The 14,026-nt window shown below is 34.5% G+C and overlaps 1 protein-coding gene across 1 annotated transcript in view; it reads left to right on the top strand.

The window, feature by feature from the left end:
- The window catches only part of LOC132371581 (platelet glycoprotein 4-like), a 43,704-nt gene extending 36,065 nt beyond the window's left edge, over nt 1–7,639 (top strand). Inside the window, exons 8-13 of the mRNA XM_059932868.1 lie at nt 839–1,026; nt 2,044–2,162; nt 3,375–3,448; nt 4,014–4,068; nt 4,922–5,086; nt 7,625–7,639. Coding sequence (XP_059788851.1) covers nt 839–1,026; nt 2,044–2,162; nt 3,375–3,448; nt 4,014–4,068; nt 4,922–5,086 — 601 coding nt within the window. The 3' untranslated portion in view covers nt 7,625–7,639. The remainder of the gene's footprint in view (nt 1–838; nt 1,027–2,043; nt 2,163–3,374; nt 3,449–4,013; nt 4,069–4,921; nt 5,087–7,624) is intronic.
- Nucleotides 7,640–14,026: the final 6,387 nt, after the last annotated feature.

The raw sequence follows: 14,026 nt of genomic DNA, 5'->3' as shown, positions 1-14,026 counted from the left end.
TTTGAATCATTTTGCTGTACACCAGAAACTAACAGAACACTGTAAATCAACTATAATTTTTTTAAAATGTCCAAGATGGTGATACCACAGTCACAGAACTATGTTCATGTGCTCTACTGACACTGCAGCATCTTTTCAAATTGATGGGGCCCAGTAGCTATCACACAAGAACTAGCACACTGGTATGCTTGCTTCCTAGCTCTGTTTCTAGACACTGTGTGGTGTGGGCAAGTAGTTAATATCTCTGAATCTTTTCTTATCTATAAAATTGAAGAGAGCAGCATTTCTTCATACAGAATAAGCTGGGCATTAGAAATATTATGTATTGAGTTCCAGTACGCTGCTGAGGTTATGGTGGACACTTGGTAAATGATGGAGCATAGGAGACATATATCAAAACCCACATGCACACACCCTAGGAAGTGAGCAGCCCTTCTCTCCAGGATTAAGTGGTGGAAGATTGAAATTTTATTTTCTTCCATTTAAACTGGGCACAAATAGAGGACTTGAGGAGGTCATATAAATATTTAATCTATAAAGGAAACTAACTCTGAGAAATGTCCTCAGTATAAATACTCCATGGTAGTTCACAAGCAAAAATTATTCTCAGAAGCTTTTGAAAACAAAGGTAAGAAGAGCTCATACTCAGGTATTGAGTTCTGGTGTGTCTTAAAATATCACAAGAACATTTTTCCTAAGACATAAGCAAGAATTCTAACAAGATTATATCCAGTTTTTCTAATTTAAAGCAATAATATAAATTTAAAAATAAGAAAAACAGAATCTCCATAATGAAGTTCAGTTTTCCAGAATGAAGCTCTTTCTTGTCTGTGTTTAGATCATTCTATGCTGTGTTTGGAGCTGAAATTAATCTGAAAGGAATCCCTGTGTATAGATTTATCCTTCCATCCTTGGCTTTTGCATCTCCACTTCAAAATCCAGACAACCACTGTTTCTGCACAGAAAAAATTATCTCCAAAAATTGTACCTTATATGGTGTGCTAGATATTGGCAAATGCAAAGACGGTGAGTAAAAGGTCTTGATGTCACAATCCGTGGCATAATATGCAGTTTTCTTTAAAATGTAAATTTCACCTAGGTTTCCTTTCCACCAGAAATTTAAAGTGAGAAAGTAAAAAGGGCAGAAAGTAAAGGTGATGATAGGATATTTTTGTTTGGATTTTTGTACCGCTTTCAACCTCCCTGTTGTTTCAGTGTTGCAAAACTTAGTTATTATTAGGTAAAACCCTACTGATAATTCCCTGTGCTACTTTGGAAAATGTCTCTTTAGGTCCTTTGCTCACTTTTTAATTGGGTTATTTACTTTCTTGAGTTGTGTGAATTCCTTGCATATTTTAGATTTTAATCACTTATGGGATATGTGTTTTGCAAATATTTTCTCCCATCCCATAGGTAGACTTTTCATTTTTTGATGGTTTTCTTTGCTGTGCAGAATCCCTGTGCTCCTTTTAGATTTAGGGTAAAATGAAAATAATTCTCAGAATACTCTGAGCATCCCAACTTACCCATCTGACGTTTTTCTAACTTTTTCTACCCTAGAAAATGGTAAATAAAAATAAATATATTTCAGAGTGTCTCTGAAAGAAGAACTGACTCAAACATGAAATTTGGAGTCTATCTTATTTTGCTCACCTTCTTCATATTGGAGTGGGTGAGAATAAAGAAAGAAAAGCCTCTTAAATTCTCAGTTCACAGACATATTACTCCCTAAAACATGAAGGTATGTGGTTGTAAATTTGTGTTCAGCAGCTAAGCTTTACATATTGAAAATAAACACCTAAGGGAATAACGACAGACATCAACTGAATGGTTAGTAGGATGACGCAGAAGCTTTTATTTTATTTTTGCTCTAAAGTGATTAGATGTAATAATTTTCTCTCACCCTCATTCCCCATTTCGCATTCAAAGCCAACTTTGCATTTCTTTTAACTTAAAAATCTTTATTTTCAAGGAAATCTTTTGAGTGCTATGCGTAATGAGGAAAATGATTTATCCCAATTGTCTCTTAAAACTTGTTTTCAGGAAAACCCGTGTACATTTCACTTCCTCATTTTCTACATGCAAGTCCTGAAATTACAGAACCTGTTGAAGGCTTAAGTCCAAATGAAGAGGAACATAGCACGTACTTAGATGTTGAACCTGTAAGCAGATACATTATTGATCTGATTGGGTTAGCATTTTTTAAATGAAAGAAAAATTAAGTTCTCGCCTGTCAATGACATTTATTGATGATATTTACTGCATCACAATCTTGACAAATTACTCAAAATTTTTTATTGAAGTATAGTTGATTTACGATGTTGTGTTAATTTCAGGTGTACAGCAAAGTGATTTGGTTATATTTATATATATATGTATTTTTTTCAGATTTTTTTTCCCTTATAGGTTATTACAAAATACTGAGTATAGTTCCCTGTGCTACATAGTAAGTCCTTGTTGGTTATCTATTTTATGTAGAGTAATGCGTATATAATTACCTACTTTTATTTCAAGGAAAGTAACACTGGTTTCTTCCTGTTGTTGCTTATGAAATGTTGAGGTAATTCTATTTTAGTTTTTCAGCGTATGGAACTTTATAATCCTTTTTAATTGTTCGTAGGTCAGGAATAGTAATGATGGGTATGATTCTAATTGGCTTAAAACAATTTGGTATAAATTACAATTTTACTGTCATTTTATACTTAACTGCAAGTATTGCTTATATGAAGGGACACTGTAGATCATGAGGGATGAAAAGAGATTTTATGGGTATATGCGCATTTGAGGCAAGATCTATTATACTTAGCGTCAGGAAAAATCTATTAAATTTCCTATAGTGTAACAGTTTCAACTTTTAATTTATTTTAATATTCTCCTTTTCAAAAGTTAAACGACATGCCAGAATTTTAGTAGTCATGTTTAATTTTAAGTAATGATAGAAGTAGTATTATAATTATACTGATGACACATGGGTTCTGACTGAATATATATTTGACCATATATAATTTGAGATTTAAATTGACTATATGAGTTCTAAGTTTCACTGCTGTTGTTGATTCCCCAAAACCAGTTCAGATAAATATTACAAATTTAACTAAAACCTTGACAGTAGGTTGGGCAAAGAAATTGTGTGTGTGTGCATATATACACGTGTGTATAGGTCTGTATACACACATGCATATACACATAAAATGTAATTATGAAGTTATGTACATAATAGTTAATACGTCTAATTAATTATTTAATAAATTTCACAAGTTTCAAGTACTACAGTTTTACCTTAGGTTCTATATAACAGTAAAAATAAGTTTTGGATATTATAAATGAATTATTTAAAGGAAGTTGGTAATTATTTTAGTTTGTTCTCTTCTTAGATAACTGGATTCACTTTACAGTTTGCAAAACGCCTGCAGATCAATATACTGGTTAAGCCAGGAAAAAAAATTGGGTGAGTCTCTTGAACAGGTTCATTATGATTTTTAGTATTTTCTTGTCAGAAAGTGAGTATATGTATGAAATTAAGTGGAAATAATATAAAATTTCAAATTCTCTTTGGCTTAATATCATGAAATAACTACTGTTTATAACTTTCATCTTTAATTTAGAATTATATCTAGTGTGTATTGAAATTGTATTTACACATATTCTGGAATTAGTGTATGATGGTGTTTCTCATTTTGCTAGCTGTCCGAATATTTCCAGGACAATTGTTTCTAAAATTCAATTTTAGTTTCCTGGGTATAAATTGTCGAAAGGGAAAATACATGCTTAGAAAAAGTCAATCTAATTAGAAATATGTATTAGAAAGATTTATAAGAGTGAAAGATGTCTGATAAACAGCCATATTAATATTTAAATGATTCATTACAGGGAACAAAAATCAAGGAACTTAGCAAGTTTAAGAGCAACTAATTTCTGAACATTTATTTACACTAGTAATTACTAACATTTCTGTTATATATGTGTATTATATTAGTATATATTTTCATAATTATTTTCAATGTTTATTACAGAGCATTAAAGGGTCTGAAGCAGAATTATATGGTGCCTATTCTTTGGCTTAATGAGGTTAGTATTCTTATCTATTAGTCACCAAAAACTGTAAACTTCCTTGTATATAGAAAAAGCTTTTAATGCTTGAAAATTAAACACATATGTATAGAATTTGAAGTTGTATGTGTTTCCATTACCTATATGGGCGAGTTTACATATTATTAATTATATAATTAATTATTTTGAGAGAACCAAGCCACACAGAAATATCAGGTTTATGTTAGTTTCCAGTGTTTTTATTTCAGAAGGATGAAGTACTTCCTATACTTTTAGATTATTTTCATAATACAACTAGTAAACACTTTTTCTTGTCATAGTGCTTGTGTTAGGAAAGAGTCATACATACATGTAACTCCAAGTAACTCAATGTGAATACTGTAGTGTTAATAAAAGCAAACCAAACTTATAAAGACCATGTAAGAGTAGGTGTCTGCAGTCTATCCGAGTGCCTAACAAGATATTTTTAGTACAAATCACGGAATTGATTAGCCACAGAATGAGGAAATGCACTACAGAAGCCTTCAGAGGAAAGAAACTGTTGGCCCTTGCCATTTCCTTCTGTCACTAGGAAACATCCTTCGGAAAACTGGAAAATATTTCAGTAAGACCTTTGTATAGATCAATGAAGTCAGTGTATTATATAACATGTTTCAAAGGAAGAAGATTATATTTCTCTCTCTAAATATTCTACCTTGGCATTTACTGCCTTCTCTGACATGAAAAGGGAATTCCATTGTCTTTTCTTATAGATAAAGATGACTAACATCTATGCGGTGTTTTGAAAAAAGAGTGATATATAAGTGGAGAGTTTTGAATAATTTGCTCCACTAATCAACTGAAATAACGCTAATTGTTAACTTGATTACAGACTGGCACCATCGGTGATGAAAAGGCAGAAATGTTCAGAAATCAAGTGACTGGAAAAATAAACCTCCTTGGCCTGGTAGAAATTACCTTACTCAGTGTTGGTGTGGTGATGTTTATTGTTTTTACGATTTCATACTGTGCATGCAGATCAAAAAGAGTAAATTAAGTAAGTATATAACAAAAATTATATATGGCTTTAATAACATTAGTTTATATATTACTTGTTTTCATTTTATCAAAAAGAGGTTATAAACTAGGCTGCAAATATTTCTGGATATATCTAGTCACCTATCATTTTTAACACATCCTTGAAGTTTTGAGATGCTTAATGTAAATTATAAACAAAGCCTGAATGAGTAATAAGGCCGATTAATATCAAGCAGATCACTATATTTCATCTTTATTATTGGAGGAATGGGCTAAAATATGAAATTGTCACCTTTCAAAGTTAGAATGTTGCACAAAAGCTATATATGTACTAACTTTTCTTTTCTTGATTATTTCTAGCTAGTTAATTATTTTAAAATTACAAATAATTAATTTAATAGATCACTGACCAGGAAAGTTTATGTAAAACTGAAAATGGTGGCTATTTAGGGAAATTAGAATTTACAAGGGAAAAGAAAATAAAAAGAAAAATTAAATAAGCTAGAAATTAATGAGAAATGAAAACTCAATAAATGATAGAACTAAAATTAGGTAAAAATATGCTATTTTTAAATGAAGATAGCATATTAATATAGAAACAGGATTGTTGCATATAGTCATGCTGTCCAAAATCACAGTGTGCACTCTAGATGTTTAGTGTGGAAGCCCTGATGAATTACTACAATTCAGGAGCTAGAACTGAATACAACAATACAAGAAAACAGAAGACAAAAATGTTCAACACAGTAAAACCAAATTACTCAGAGTTTACAGGAAAAATCAGCTAAATGTAGACAGATCTGAGTTTTGACAAAACTGTAGAGGTGTTTCAGGCCTCTGTGTTTTAGGTATTACTGTACATGCCACCTTGTACATAGAGGAATGAATGTCTGCCCCTATCTTCCCTAAGCCTTTCTTTACTAATCATACTTGGCATAGGTATGGCCTGTGGGGGGGGTGTTGGTGGAATTTGTCACTTACCCATAGTTTCTGTCCGCCCTCCCTTCCCAGTAACCTCAAAAAATATACACAATCAAAATAAAAGCAATATACTTGGTATGAAAAATCACAACTTCAATACAAGTCTTCTTGCTCTACTTCCAATCAGCCTGTTGACTGTAACCTGTCTTATGTAGAAATTCTGGAACTGCCACTGATAATTACTGAGCTTTTATTATGTGCCAAAATCATGCTAAATATTTTACATGAATTATCACAACTAATCCCTAATAATATTTCATGAGTTTCCAATCATTAGGGATTCATTAGCATCCATTCTATCTTATGGAGTCATCCCAGAAAGTTATAAATTTAAACTGTGCAGAATTGTCCATTTTCACAGTGTGAATCAGTCAAACTGAAGATGAAGAAAAATGAAGTGGAATTTTTGGACAATATTTTTCTGGATATGAAATTGAGAGCTTGAGACTAGGAAGGCAACTCCATTTTTTGTTCTGATTATTTCTGTCACTATTCAGTCAAAAGAGGACTGAACAATTCTGCCTACAACCCATTTGAATAGATATTCAAAATGCTAACCTAATATATTCACATTATAACACATAAAGGAAATATTGCATCACCTTTAAGACCTGTCATTAGTCCAGTAACAAATAAGTTATGATTAAACAAAGTAATTCATATGAACATTTATACAATAGACAAAAAGATCATCCACTGAAAAGCCAAATTACAACAAAAACTACTTCTAGTGGGAAAATATGCTTTTCAAAAGGAAGTATGAGTCATAAATTTTTTCTGTATTGTTCTCTACTGAAATTACATGAACAATTTCATCAGTGCTTAATGAGCCCTGAATGCCAATTATCTTGGGTCTGTACATGGCTCTATTAGGGTGAAAGATTGAAAACTTTCTAGAGTGTCTTTGTCAACAAGTATATTGGTTTGGCTTAACATCTGACTGTTACAGGGAAAAGTTACTGCTCTTTACACAACGATACGTCTTTTTTCTTTTTTCTTTACAAATAGAGAAGAACACTGTTCTCTGTAGATTACCTGATTTACCAGATTTAGAAGAATCACAGATATAGATTTCCTTAAACAAGCTTCAGTTTCAAATATTATAATAAATTATGCCTTTGGGAAGATTTATAAACAATTGAAAAATAAGGAGATGGATGTACAAGAGGGAGTAAAGCAAAGATGGTGGAGCTAAGGTGTGAGTTTACTCAATGGATCACAAAGAGAATAAGCCAGTAGTCCTTTGGAAAGTAGCAGTATATACACCGCTAAGTGGAGGATGGTCTGAAGGGACAGCAAAGAGTGGAGATGCTCATCCAGAGCAGATTGAACGCGCTACCCCTCCTTAGCTGGCCGTGCGCAGCTCTTGAGAGCTGGGAAGCAGCCTACCGTGTATCCTGGAATGGGAAAATAATTGCCTTATCCATGAAGTTCATCAGAGAACTTTTCTCCACAGCTTGAGAAATTGGGCTAATTACTAGAAAACATGACATCTTCAGTATATAGAATTCAAATATTACCAGTTTCATTTTTCCACGACTTTCTGTTAAGTACTTACCTTTCTTCTGCTTTCCAGGAAGCAAATGAGTCTTTACATTTATGCACCAGCTACATCAGGACCTTTCTTAATATCGACCTACAAAATGAAGATTTAATATGCTTTATGTTTGCAAAACACGTCTTATCTTATAGTGGAAGAACTGGTGGCATTTGTTTTTTTTTTTTTTTTTTGTACTGAGCAACAGCACATTTCTAAAGGATTATTAAGATGTCATTAAAATCCATACTTTGAAGAAAAACAGCACCTTTTAAAATTCAACATGTTCACAATGGAATGGACTTCAGTTTCTACAGATGTGGCTTCAGCATGGTCCAGTTATTTTTATTTGGTACTGATTCACTGATTGGTTCCCTTTTGCTAAATTCAGCAGAGGGGTGGATGTTCTAAACAAATCCTGGACCCTGAACTCTTGTCTTCCTCATCAAAGGGAAAACATAACTACCCTCATCAGTGTCCCTGCAATACACAGACCCCAGGACTGTCAGGACATTGCATTTCATGAGTATCAACTATTCTGAAAGACATTTAAGAATGGAAACTAAATGACTGGCCTATGAACCATTTATTAAATATTACTTAATTTTCTTTCTCTATTAAATCCTTCACACAGAATGAGCAAGCCTTATCACCATGCTCTTTATAACAATATGGCTCACGTTTTTGTCAGTGCTAAGGCAAATGAACATGTTTGGGGACTTTGTCGTTTTCCACATTCTGCAGCTCTTCTGGAAATCTGAGTAGATTTTGATCTTTTCACTCAGTTGCATACAACTTATGCTTGGCAACTTCAGAATGCTGTGCTAGTATTAAGAGATGTAAATGATAATAAAGAAATTATTGTGTGGGAGATTACAAAGAGTAGAATGTGCATTCATGGTTATTTGTTGTAATATTTCTTGCTTTCATAGTCGCCTCAGAAAGACTGGTTTCAAACATTAAAAAATGTTGCTCCTTAAATTCCTGTGCTTTTGTCCAGTTCCTGTTGTGTCACAAAACATTTACTTTAGTTTTCTGACCGATGTATTCTATCTGAATTTTTATTTCCTTATGCATCTATATTTCCTTCTGAAGCATTTCTAAATTCAATCTTGACCACTTTTCCTTCGCTAATTTTTTGAGCCAGTTGGGGGAAAAGGAAATACAAAGATATTTGGTCATGCTTTAGAGTTGCAGTACTTAAAGTCTAGACTATGAAGGATCTTTCCTTTTTATTAGAAGACATATTGTTAGGTAACCCTGCTTTCTTTAGCAGGGGTTCACTTATGGCAGAGAGCACTAGGCCCCCTAAAAAGGCCCCCCTTAGAAAGGGAAGGTGGACCACATTCTGTCTCTGTTTTACACACAGAGGTTTCTAGGATAAAGTATTAGTAACTGGTTTGTTGAGATACTAAAATCAAGAATAATTAATCTCCTCATGTTAGCTGCCAGGGTAAATACTGAAAACCCCAAACTGAGATACCACCAGTTTGGAAGGATTGTTGGAAAATCTTGAAGATACTCAAAACACACTGATGTAATAATGTCCTCTCATTTATTGGGAACAGAAAAAAAGTATCCCCCTAAGATATGGACATATGAGATCCCAAACATCCTCTTCTGATACTTGAGTCTACTTTCACTGTATTAGGATATTTGTGGACATGTTGATCTAGGAGGAATATAAAGGATACTTCTTTAAATCTTAAACTAAGTAGGGCTGAATGATGTAAAGTAGAAACTGTTCAAAAGAATTGGTTGAGAAATTGCATATCCACCTCATGGTAGAACTGCACAACCAATCAATTACTCATTTTTAAATCTTCATACAAAAATGCATCTCATAGTATATAGGTATCAGGAAAAAGGCTTTGACTTATGTGTCTATAACTAAATACATGAATATTCTAATCTTTACCATTCATCACCATGTTTTCTCTAAATTCTATTTATTATGTATAAGAAGAAAGATAATTCATACTCAAAGATAAGTGAAATACATTAAAAATACCCAGTAGAAAAAAATAATACTTCCTTTAATAAATGGGAGATAGATTTTTCATATAAAAAATAGATTTGGATGTGTGTGTGTTTCCACGTGCATGTGCGTATGCTGAGTTGGGAGTGGGCGCTTTTGGGAATGTGTTAAACGTGACTTGTTTGACCTAGAGAAGGTGTCATTGTACACATGAATGAATTTGTATGTTTTATTCCATAGAAAACCTGCACCATCTTGTAAAGTGGCACATTTTCATTCCAAAGTATGTTTAATCACAACAAAACTATAGTTGTTCAAAACTTAAGTTTGAAAATGTATAGCATATGCAAAGGAGTTAACATAAGTTAGAGAATCTATAGCATCTTAAAACGGGTGAAGGCTTACTGTTGCTGACAAGTACATGAAAAGAGCTATACAGCTTTCAGTTCTCAGAAAAAGAGAAGTAAAGGGGGTATCATTTCAGGAAAAAATGTACTAATAAGGCAAATTGGTTATCCCTGAAAATTTGTTCTTGTGAAAGTGCTGGATATTTGTATTTGGATTTTTACATGTGAAATAATCTGTCAATCTTAACCCATTTTCAATGTCTGAGCTACACATTAATTATCTTTGGAGCTGGAGTTTGTTGCAGTTGTGTTCCACCTGTCAGTTCAGTGTTTCCGGTTGAAGTTCAATGTATTAGAGACACTGTGGCTGCTCTCTCTTCATCTGTCTCTTCTAGCCCATCTACAACTCTAAATAACCACTCCATTCACTCCACTTAAATGATCACTGCCCGTTACCCTTTTCTGCATACACTAACAGAATTACCTATGATTGTTTTTTCTGAGTTATTTGCAGCGAGCTGAGTTAATGAACTAAGAATGAGTCAGTGTTGAATATCTGTATCAAATACACACAGGCATACTCTGCTTTTTCCTTTCCTGGCTCTAAGGAAGCTACGTTTTTTTAATATTTGTGAAAATAAAAACTTTATTAGAAAAATGATTTGCTTTTCATTTATAATTTTTGAATGTGCTTGACTTCAATATTGTTTGATATTGCTACTGTAATTGTATATTAGCTGTTTTTGTCTATGAGTTATTGACATATTAACTCCTATTTTCTTTTCCCAACTGTTGTCAGATGCTAGTAAGCCTATGTGTACATACTTCACAAACGTTCCATTCTACACACTCATGAAGGAGAACTGTGACATACCTAGGAAAATATAAATGTTTTAAAGTTTTGTTTCTTTAATTGTGTGAAATCTGAGTCGGGTGCCTCAGCATAACCTGTGAACTTGTTAAAAATGCAGAATCTCAGATGCTAACCCAGATCTACTGAATCAGAATCTGCAGTTTAATAGGATGCCCAAGTGATTTATATACACAAAAACTTGAAAAAGCCCTGATTTAAGTCATACTGAAATTGGACCACTGTGTAACAGTTTTATTTGACCTGTTCCTGGTAATAGTTTGATATATCAGCAGAACAACTTAAGAGAGCAAAGCTATATAAGCATACTGAGATGAGAAGAAACCTATCAGACTTTAAAATTTGCTATAAATATTCTACTAAGTTTTGTCATTTGACTGTTGAGCTTGTAAACGCTATTTTCAGATGGTAATAGAACTATGTATATGGCAGAGTAGAGGGTGAGGTGGTACTAACTTTATACTCTCTAAATTTTCTAGAATGTGTTCTTTGATCTGCTTGACAATATTCATGACAAATATTCATATTTACTGCATGTAAAGTAGCAGATAGGTCAGGGGTAAGTAAGAGATATTAACACTGGAGATATTCCCCAGAATTTATCTAAGATGGAAATTATCCACCGGAATAAAGGGACTCTTCAGCATCCAGGAGTTTTATATATTACACGAATATAAATCCAGCCCATTATTTTGCCCAGAGTAAAGCTCTGTAGCTGCAGAGCTACAGAGCTTTACTCTGGGCAAAATAATGGGTTGGACTGCTTACTTGGAGGATGTCTGGAGAGGGATAAGGAGTAGGGGCAATGAAGAAGAATCAAAGATGAGGGCTTATTTCTAGAGGAGAATGAGTGTCTATACAGTTACAGAAGAATAAATAAGGCCAGTGTGGAGGAGAGAACTGAGCTTGGAACTCGCTAGGCTCAAAGAGCCAAGTTGACAGCTACTTTTCTTCTCTAATCCTACCCTCAGTCTACATAGTTGAGGACTATGGTCATTATGAAAAGATGGGCCTACATGAAAGGATAGGAAATAAGTGGTGGGTAGTTTTATAAACTCCACCTCCTAAATATTAAAGAGGAGAATTTAGTTACTGGAGACTTCTGAGGAACCATCTTAAAATAGAAATCTGGATTGTGAGAAAGTATTAAATATCTTCAGATTTTGATAGAGACCAGGGAGCAGGATTCTAAAAATTTTCTTTCTTCTAAAACTTTTTTGAAATATTAACATACGTTAATATTGCACATTTTCCCATAGATATCTGAATAATCATTTAAAATTAAAGGTCCTATAAGATTGTGAGAATTATCTGTATTGATAGTCAGCCACTTCCTTTTGCCCATCCCCCATTCTCTTCCCACCCCAGCCTGCCACCAGCACACATGTAGCATGTTTCTAGAAGTATAAGGAGGGGTATCAGTGGAGTAATCAACTGAGTGGGCAGTTGAGTCACTAGGATTCAGAAATTTCTTCTACAAATAATTTCTTGCTGAAGTGTGTTATTTTTCTGTATTATGTATATTTGCTGTGTTATTAATGAATATTTACCTCTGGTTCCAGTTGAAGATGACAACATAGGGAGATCCTGAACTCACATTCTCCCACACACACTTCAAATCTACAGCAACATAAGGAACAATTTTCTCTGAATTAATTAAAAACTAGCTGAGCAATTCCATGAGACCCACAAGGGCACAGAAAAACTGAGAAATGACTCAGTTAAAGGGCTCACATGCTCAGGCTCACCTCCCCCAGGGCCAGGTACAGAAGCAGCAGAACAAGAGGCACCGAGACTGTATATGAAAGAGGCTCATTTGCTAACTTTAAAATGTCAGACTGAGGTGCAGGCATCTCATTTAATACACATATAGGGGCCTGCTGGGATACTTTTGGGGGACAGAGGCTGGTGACACAATCTTCACACTCTTCCTCTGCTCTGTTCCCGCAGGTGAGTGCCACCTCCCCCTCCCTCCATGAGCACCATGCTTATGCACCCCCTCTGCCCCACTCCAGCCAGAAGATGCCAATTTCACACTCTCCCTCTGCAGTGCTAAGCAAAACCAGAATCTCCCAAAATGGAGTTTTACATGAATTTAATAATTCAGTTTTTATACTGAAGCCCTGGGTTTGGAGGATGATTCCCAGGGAATACCCCTCAGCTGGCTCTAGAGGCCAGAGGGCCTTGTGTTCCTGAGTCTCATGGGACTCTAACAATCAGACTGACAGTTCCTGGCAGACTACCATGCCAAGGACACTGCACAAACAACAGACTGAAACACTCCCATTCTTTCTGTGATAGAGGCATATTGGCTTGCCCTGGAGCTTTGACCTGAGGAGCAGACTTCAGGATTGGCATATATCTAGAGTCCTATGGAGATACTCTCAGGGAACATAGGCTGGTGAACACCAGCTCAGTTTTCTCCCCCTGCCTCACTATAGCTCACTGGTAACTTCCAGAAAAGAACTATTTTACTTGTCTGGAGCCCTGATTTTTGCAACTGCCATTCAGGGCACATCTCCAGAACACTTAGTTTTGGAGGCCAAAATGGCATAAAACTATGATCCCACCAGACAGTATAAATCTGCATAATTTAAGAGCTGCAGCATAATTTAAGAGCTCCCAATCAGCCTGAATCTAAGTCCTTGGTGAGCTCCTCCTATTTGGGATGCTGACAGGTCTTGCACACGTGCAACTACTTTGAGCTATTAAAAATAAAATAGGCTGCTTGAACAATCACAAAGGTGTGAGAGAAAACCAAGAACTAGGGCAGAGATGAATGATATGGTTCATTTCCTACACAAGACCACTCCTTTAAGACTGAGAAGGAGGGCTATTACATCTCATGCACAGAAACCAACACAGAGAAAAAAGCAAAATAAAGGAATATGTTCCCCCCAAAAGAACAAGATAGGACCTCAGAAAAAATCTTAATGAAATAGAGATAAGTAATTTACCTGATAAAGAGTTCAAAGTAATGGTCATAAAGATGCTCCTTTAACTCAGGAGAACACAATGAGAACTTCAACACAGACACAGAAAATGTAAGAAAGTGCAAAATAAAAGTCACAGAGCTGAAGAATACAGTAATTAAACTAAAAATACGCTAAGGAAAATTTAATATCAAAATAGATGAAGCAGAAGAAAGGATCTGTGAACTCAAAGACAGGGCAGTGGAACTCACACAGTCAGAATACCAAAAAGAAAAAAGAATGAAAAAAAAACTGAAGACAGTTAAAGGAACT

This window comes from Balaenoptera ricei, chromosome 9, assembly GCF_028023285.1.
Source record: "Balaenoptera ricei isolate mBalRic1 chromosome 9, mBalRic1.hap2, whole genome shotgun sequence".
NCBI lineage: Eukaryota > Metazoa > Chordata > Mammalia > Artiodactyla > Balaenopteridae > Balaenoptera > Balaenoptera ricei.
The sequence above is the reverse complement of the archived record's forward strand: the minus strand, read 5'-3'. Positions and strand labels throughout refer to the sequence as shown.